Raw genomic sequence first — 8,051 nt, 5'->3', positions numbered from 1 at the left:
CTTGTACCACGGCAGATCAACATTGTTTGTTGCGGACAACTACTGATGTATAATGCTATGTAGTATAATAAATGATAAGACACTTGTTCTTTGCTTTGTTTTATTTTATATAAGAAGGTGTAACATTAAAATATATTAAAGTGCACATAAACACACAAAACTCAAGTACATATGGAGGGAGGGGTTCTTGCAGACCAATCACAGCGCTTGCGGTCTGCGTAGAATTGACGCGCTGTTAGATTTTTGGAGAGGTGCACGTCAGGCTACGGCGTATGGGTGTGCGTCTATGCGTAAGCTACGGCGTAGGTCCGACGCAGAAGTATAAATCAGCCTTAAGGTTTCGGACAGTACTAAAAATGTCTGTCCCCTCAAATAGTGCCCTATTTAAGGGTATAGTATAGGGAGCGATTTCGGACACAGCGCTGATTAGAACTGTTTGTAACGTTACATGTCAAACCCCGCAAGTAGTTTCAGTTTGTGCCACTTTCCAAAAATTATTAACTTTCAAGATTGCACATGTTATAGCGAACGTATTCCCTTGATATCATAGTCTATAATACACTTCATAGACTATGATATATTTTCCCTAAATATTTCCAATCTTGACTTTAACACTTGAATCATTAGTGAAATAAAAAAAAAACAGGCATTACTTCGGGTACCAAAGATTCTTGGGTCCTTCTGCACGTTGTCACTGAGAGGAACTTGACGTCCTTGTCATCATAGAGGCTGGTACTGTTGCTGTAGTTAAACAGAGTTAATTAACATGATGTTTATAATATAAATTGTGCGACCGCGACTGTTAATTTTTATTATTCTGCTCGACCAATTGCACTGGATTAACGGAAGCTAAAAATGTCGGTAAATCGCTGTGTTTACTTATTGTCGCGCTCTCACATCCGATACCGGGTCTGTGCTAGCACAGCTGCTGTAACAAACAACACTACACTGCATCCAACAAGAAGGACATTTGAAAAATTATCAAGTAGACATTCAAATTCAAACAGTTCATCGAGACCCCTGGACACATCCCTGTTTGTACCGCTCACCGTCAAAAGTGATGAAGGCGGGGACGGGCCAGTCGGCGAGGAGTTGACTCAACCGCTGGACAAAAGTAAACTCAGTGTTTAGTAGTGTTGTGTTATTAGTATATAATCGATTTATAGATGACTCACTTGAAGTACTGGACATTCATATTTGCATCTGAATGTATCTTTAATATACCTCATTCAACATATGTATATGAAACCAAACTATATTTTTGACCATGCAGATGAAAATGACAATACTCGATTCAGTTAACCATAATCAGAAATACATCCGATCGTTGTGTATTTACCCGTTTTAACAGGTGAACTTCTCAAGGTACTGAATAGATTCTACAAAAGAAAAGAGATGCAAAAACTGGCTGCTGACCAGGGGCTTGATGGTAAGAATCATGGACCTATTATTACTACATGATCTTACATAATTAACATTGTATTTGTCAACCACACCCATCACATTGTGTTATTATAACAACACGCCCATCTAAAAACAATGCACAGAGAAGTATGTCAGGAATACAACTGTATTTTGTTTGTCACAAAGCATTTTGTGATCGTTGTTTATTTGTTCTTTAACAGCTCGTCTCTTTCATCAAGCATTTGTCAGTTTTAGGAAATATGTGCTGGAAATGAACTCACTAAATGCTGACTTTCACATCATTCTTAGTGACATCTGTTGTGGAGCTGGTGAGTATTTACATCAGATATACTGAACTGTCAATATCCATAAGAAAACCCCAACTCTATCATGTTCCTTTCCTCATTCTAGGTCACATAGATGACATTTTCCCATACTTTATGAGACATGCCAAACAGATTTTCCCTATGTTGGACTGTATGGATGATTTACGCAAGATCAGTGACTTACGGGTCCCAGCAAACTGGTACTGAGAGTTTCATCCACAGATTTTATCCAATAATGTACACTTTCTCATCTGCACTTACTGAAGTTGTAATGCACAATACTCTGAATCACTCATTACAGTTAGTATTTTTTTGTACCAATACAATCTTTTGAACGTGATAAATGTGTGTTACAGGTATCCAGAGGCCAGGGCTATTCAAAGAAAGATTGTTTTTCATGCAGGACCCACCAACAGTGGTAAGACCTATCATGCCATCCAGAGATTCCTAGCAGCCAAGTCTGGAGTTTACTGTGGACCGCTAAAGCTGCTGGCCCATGAAATCTATGAGAAGAGTAATGACGCAGTGAGTTTCACTCCTCAGACTAGCTTATTTTGTTTTTTTATGTAATTACACATTAGTTGTGAATGTTAGAGCCGCTGTGTATGGTTTACTATTAGGGAGTGCCATGTGATCTGGTCACAGGAGAAGAGAGAATATTTGTTTATCCAGAAGGAAGACTGTCTGGCCACATTGCCTCTACCATAGAGATGTGCAGTGTCACAACTCCATGTGAGTATAGAGAACATGATCGTTTGAACCAATAGGCGATACCTGAGTTTATGTTGAGAGCTGAGAGTAATCTTAAGCAATTTAATGAAAATGCCCAATTAAAAAGTACAAAGAGAAACGAAATAGAAGTAAATATTAAAAATCGTTATTTTTTTTCTTTTTTACTTAACTGTTCTTTAATCGTTTATTGACTGTAAAGCTTCCTTGAGCTTATGGAAAGGTACTGTATAACTAAAACACATTATTATTGTTTGAATATTTTGTTTAGATGAAGTGGCTGTCATTGATGAGATTCAAATGATCAAAGATCCTGCAAGAGGATGGGCTTGGACAAGAGCTCTTCTAGGTGGGTTCGCTTTTGGAAGTCACCAGAAACAGTATTTATTTACACATACAGTAGGGTTCAAATATTTGGGAGCATATTAATCATTGGGGATTTTTATTTATTTATTTATTATTATTTGTTTCAACAAGAAAAAACAAGCTTTAGGAACTAAAGAAAAATATATAATTTTCTCGGTCATTAATCAAATAAGCACATTTGTGAAATTGACTAAGAAAAAGTTTTGTTGTTTTCACCTGAATCTTTATATTGATAAAATTATTTGTAATGGTGTATTTTCATTAGTGGTCTCAGATTCTTTTGTAGACCCACTTATTTATCACTTTATTTCCTTGTTTGGGCAATTTGGATTTCATATAAATATAATAAATGAGTTATGTCAAAGATATATATAGATGCAAATATGAAGTTACTCTTTTTGAATAGGTTTGTGTGCTGAGGAGATCCATGTGTGTGGAGAAGCTGCAGCAGTTGACTTTGTCACTGAACTCATGTACACCACTGGTGAAGAGGTTGAGGCGAGTCTCAGCAGGTCTTATTGATTATTGCAAAGTGAATGCACATTAATATTTATTTAGCCTTTGCTTTTTTTTAAATTATGTTGATGCTTACTGTTTGTTCATTTGTCTTGAAGATAAAAATATTCATTGTTTGCCTAATGGTGTGAGATACTGAAGCCATTAGTGTGCTTTGACATAAATGCTTTTTTTTATCTTTAAGGTACATAATTATAAGAGGCTGACCCCTTTTTCAGTCTCAAATCATGCAGTGGAATCATTAGATAACCTGAAGCCTGGCGACTGCATCGTGTGCTTCAGCAAAAATGACATCTACTCAATCAGCCGACAGATAGAAGTTCGGGGCCTGGAGTGTGCCGTCATTTATGGCAGCCTGCCCCCTGGTAAGAGTACTTGAGTCAGTTTGTTCAAATGTGTCATAAGAGAAATCGTGTGAGGTAAATTTATGATATGGTATATTGGTATATTTATGATCTGGTTCTAGCTTTTTTAACTTGCTGTATTAATATCACATTGCCTTCCTGTCATTACATCAAAATAATTTGGTTTTAAATTTTATCTGGAAACTAAACTAAAATTTTGATTGATCAACAGGCACCAAGTTGGCTCAAGCAAAAAAGTTTAATGATCCAGACGACCCTTGCAAAATCCTTGTTGCCACAGATGCAGTTGGAATGGGTTTGAACCTGTGAGTAACGTCTTAAAATGACAAAACCAGTAACCCTGTTTTACAATTTGACACCTAAAACCTTTACAAAAAAATGAAGTTATCCCCGTTTTTCATGACAGTTTCCCACTTTGTTTTTGATCCTGAGAATTAAATCAATGTTTCTCAAACTTTTTGAGTCAAAGGCCCTCCACATAGACAGAGATATAGTATTTTATCCTGTTAATATTGCAGAGTTCAATAAACATTAAAAAATACAGGAAACTGAAGTATTAATGTATTAAATTAACACCAATTCATTTTGTGATTCCAGAAGTTTCAAGGTTTTCAATAAAAATACTGAGAGAAAATAAAAAGAATTAAGATTTCAGTTTATATCTTCTTTGTTTATTTGTTTTGTAGCATTTTAATTTAGATTAGAGATATTTTAATGTATTAATAATAATTTATTATTTTAAATACTTTTAAGTTGCCCCCTTGGATGTTTGCCGAGGTCCCCTAGTGGGCCCAATGCCCCGTTTGAGAAACATTGAACTAATTGTATACTTTTGACTGCTCTGCCTATAAAGAAATATTTTCAATTTCTTTTGCATTATGTTTAGCCTTTTGTGTCACTGCACTAATCACAGCATATTATGCACAACAGAGTTTGATTTCTTCAGCATCTTAAAGAAAATACTGGTTCTTTGTTTCCTTTAGGAGTATTAGGAGAATCATCTTTAATTCTCTGGTAAAACCCAGTGTGAATGAGAAGGGGGAGAAGGAGCTGGACACTATTTCCACCTCACAGGCGCTGCAGATCGCTGGCCGAGCAGGACGCTTCAGCTCTGTGTTTAAAGAGGGTGAGGTCACTACTATGCAAAGGGACGACTTGCCTGTTTTAAAGGAGATCTTGGGGAAGCCTGTTGATCCTATTGAGGTAAGAATAATTTTATAATAATTATAAAAGTAAATATGTTGTTTGGAAAAAGGTTTTCTTATTTGTTAATTTCTCATGCATTCCTGATCTCAGACAGCAGGATTACACCCCACAGCAGAGCAGATAGAGATTTTTGCCTACCATCTTCCCCAAGCGACTCTCTCAAACCTTATTGTAGGTCTAAATATTCAGCATTATCACACAATTATTTTAATCATATACTTTTAAAACACTCCCTTTATTTTATATTCCTTTATACAGGATATATTTGTGAGTCTTGCACAAGTGGATGGACTTTACTTTGTCTGCAACATTGATGACTTCAAATTCTTGGCGGATATGATTCAGCATATTCCTCTGAATCTGCGTACCCGCTACGTGTTCTGCACGGCTCCAATTAACAAGAAACAGGCCTTCGTTTGCACATCCTTTCTCAAGGTAAGCGTAATAATCTGAACGAACCACCTGTTAGCTCAAAACCTGAATAATTCACAGCAAAAAAAAAATTTAATTACAGAGAACTAATAGAACATTTTGAACATTTAGTCATTTGATTTGGTTAAGTTAAGAAATTATTTATAATGCAGTGGAAATAGTATGTGAAAATTAGTATGCGAAGACATCATCACTGCAGGATTTCCAGAAAACTTTTCAGGCCTAGAAACAACATGGAAATGAATACAAAAGTTATATTTGGATGTTTTATAAAATTATTTAAAAAAATCCTTGCCTGGAAATCAAAAATAACTGGAAAATTTATGGATAATAATTTAAAAAATTGTGCGGTATCCCGGTCCGTGTACCTTCTGGTCATTTGATTCTCTACTTAAAACGAAATAAAGAAAAATGAGAAACTGCTGATTTTTCAGTTTTGTTCATGGGTAAAAAATTAGATTATGCTTTAATATTAGTTTTCGAATGTGTGGGCAATGCTGAAATGCCCCTTTCACCCCCCCACATCCTCTGCTACACCGTATATGTGGCAACCGCAATTTTCAATAGGAGAGTTGGGGCAGGCGAGCCGAGCTTATTCACGAGAATCCTGCGGCTTTGTCGTGTAGGCTGCTAGCGGCGCTTACAAGGTAAAAAAAATCGATATTTTCATGGCTGCTGCATGTTATTGACTGAAATTAACTGAAATGACTTTATTCATAACCAGTAAAACGGTATTTGAGTTTTATTGTATGTGATCTAAAATGATGATACTCGCGGTTGCTGATTTTAGCCTACTCATTTTATTCTAGGCCTATTTATGAAAAACCTAAAAAAAATACAGCTTCATTTTTGTTCTTCTGTTTCTTAAACAAAACAAAAATAATTTCTCTTTATTTCCATTTCTCATTATTTCTTTTTAAGTAGAAAATCAAATGACCTGAAGGTACACGGACCGAACCCTGTCACTAACATGGCTGCTGTTCCACAGAAAAAAATACCAGTTTTAGTAGAAACAGCCATTTTAAATATAATTTTCTTGTAATGGTATATTTGTATTTGTTAAAGTGCGTCAAAATGAAGATGATTTAATAAGGTGCTAGGAGAAAATGAGTTGGGAGTTTTTCGACATACCCTAACTGCACCCTAACGGATTTACCCTCACAGTGCAGAGCACAGCGTCTTCTCCAAAGGAATCCGCTCGACTCGTTTTCATGACTCGGAGTCGACTCTTTCTTTTGAAAGACAATAACTTTATACACGGTGCACTTTTAGATGTAAAACTTTGCAGGATTTTTTCATTCACTTAGAGCTGTGTTACACTGCATGAAAGGTAATTTTCAAAAATCCATAATAGGGGCACTTTAAGTTTATTTCAGTTAGTGAAATATTTTATTATTATTAGTTAGTTGCCAAGGCAAGATTTCTAATGTTTTCATGTAATATTTTATTTCAGCTTTTAATTAAATTACTGTAAATGATTTTTCAAATTTTCAGTTTTAGTTAAGAATAGTAACACTATATAGTAGTAATTGTATAATAGTATATTTATAAATTAACATTGACCTGGCTAATAAATGCTGTAAAAAAATCTGTCCTCTATAGTTTGCCAGACAGTTCAGCAGAGATGAGCCTCTGACATTCAACTGGGTGTGTCGACATGTGAATTGGCCTCTGGTGCCTCCCAAAAATATCAAGGACCTGGTTCACCTCGAGGCTGTCCATGATGTGCTAGATCTTTACCTTTGGCTCAGGTATATATATATTTTTACCCTAAAGTTGAACACAAACCATCTGTAACTATTTATTTAAAGTGTGGCTTTAAATCAGATCAATAAGTAAAAAAGAATCTCATTTCCCATGATTAACCTCTTGGACTGCTTCCCTCTCGCAGCTATCGCTTCATGGACATGTTCCCTGATGCTAATCTCATCCGTGATATTCAAAAGGAACTGGACGGAATCATCCAGGTTGGTGTGCGTAACATCACTTGGCTCATCCGTGCCACAGAAGATCAATGCGCCTCTGCAGAAAACACTGCCTCCATAGGACTTGCTGTTTTAGACACACCACCACTGAGGAGGGGACGAGGGACAAAGAATCAAAGAAAAGATCCCAGGGCGACGGACTCTTCACTGAGCTCCAGGTTGGTGCGGGACGGACTACTAACAAAAGAACTGTTACAGCAGCTGCAGAGAGAATGGGTCCGAGAGCAGAGCCAACGTGGAGACGACTCCAATTCAGCAAATAAAGGGAAGAAAAAGTGAACATTAACGTGTAACATGGACTTTTCTGTACTTTTAGAGGATCAAGAGAACAGTATGACCGTACTGCTGATGTTCTGAACTGGATGTAATGGTTGCCTCACCATTTTTCTGGAGCACTTGACATCTATCTTGCTATATAACATCACAGTTTTCATAGAAATTTAGAGTGTCAAAAAGAGGCATGTAACACCCCCTTTTAGATGTGACAATAAAATTATATTGATATTATTAATGGCTTTCCATTGCCTAACCATAGAAAAATGCTGTTTCTACAAGATAATAACCAGAATCAAAAATGCTGAAAGCTTCCCATGACCAAAAAACGCAAGGCTGCACAGGACCTACAGTTCTTGTCAGTCCATTGAACCTTTTTTTGAAAACCAATCATTTGTATTTACCCTCTTTTATTTTTAGCATGGGTTATGCAGTCTGATGTTATTTTA

At 36.3% G+C, this 8,051-nt stretch overlaps 1 protein-coding gene across 1 annotated transcript; it reads left to right on the top strand.

The window, feature by feature from the left end:
* Positions 1 to 657: 657 nt before the first annotated feature.
* Positions 658 to 8,051, top strand: LOC107676608 (ATP-dependent RNA helicase SUPV3L1, mitochondrial-like). Its single transcript, XM_016471192.1, has 15 exons — positions 658 to 1,114; positions 1,352 to 1,429; positions 1,626 to 1,733; positions 1,816 to 1,930; positions 2,087 to 2,255; positions 2,351 to 2,462; positions 2,731 to 2,808; positions 3,232 to 3,323; positions 3,526 to 3,706; positions 3,918 to 4,011; positions 4,690 to 4,909; positions 5,003 to 5,083; positions 5,171 to 5,347; positions 6,947 to 7,095; positions 7,236 to 8,051. The coding sequence occupies exons 1-15, from the start codon at positions 856 to 858 to the stop codon at positions 7,606 to 7,608; spliced, it is 2,286 nt and encodes a 761-aa protein (XP_016326678.1). The 5' UTR covers positions 658 to 855; the 3' UTR covers positions 7,609 to 8,051.

The sequence above is a fragment of the Sinocyclocheilus anshuiensis genome, unplaced genomic scaffold, assembly GCF_001515605.1.
Source record: "Sinocyclocheilus anshuiensis isolate Anshui unplaced genomic scaffold, SAMN03320099.WGS_v1.1 scaffold204, whole genome shotgun sequence".
NCBI lineage: Eukaryota > Metazoa > Chordata > Actinopteri > Cypriniformes > Cyprinidae > Sinocyclocheilus > Sinocyclocheilus anshuiensis.
The sequence above is the reverse complement of the archived record's forward strand: the minus strand, read 5'-3'. Positions and strand labels throughout refer to the sequence as shown.

Coding starts and splice junctions, on each gene's coding strand:
- LOC107676608 (XM_016471192.1), top strand. CDS start 856: ATGTCGGTAAATCGCTGTGTTTACTTATTGTCGCGCTCTCACATCCGA. Junction 2,256..2,350: donor ATGAGAAGAGTAATGACGCA/GTGAGTTTCACT, acceptor GTTTACTATTAG/GGAGTGCCATGTGATCTGGT. Junction 7,096..7,235: donor GATCTTTACCTTTGGCTCAG/GTATATATATAT, acceptor TCCCTCTCGCAG/CTATCGCTTCATGGACATGT.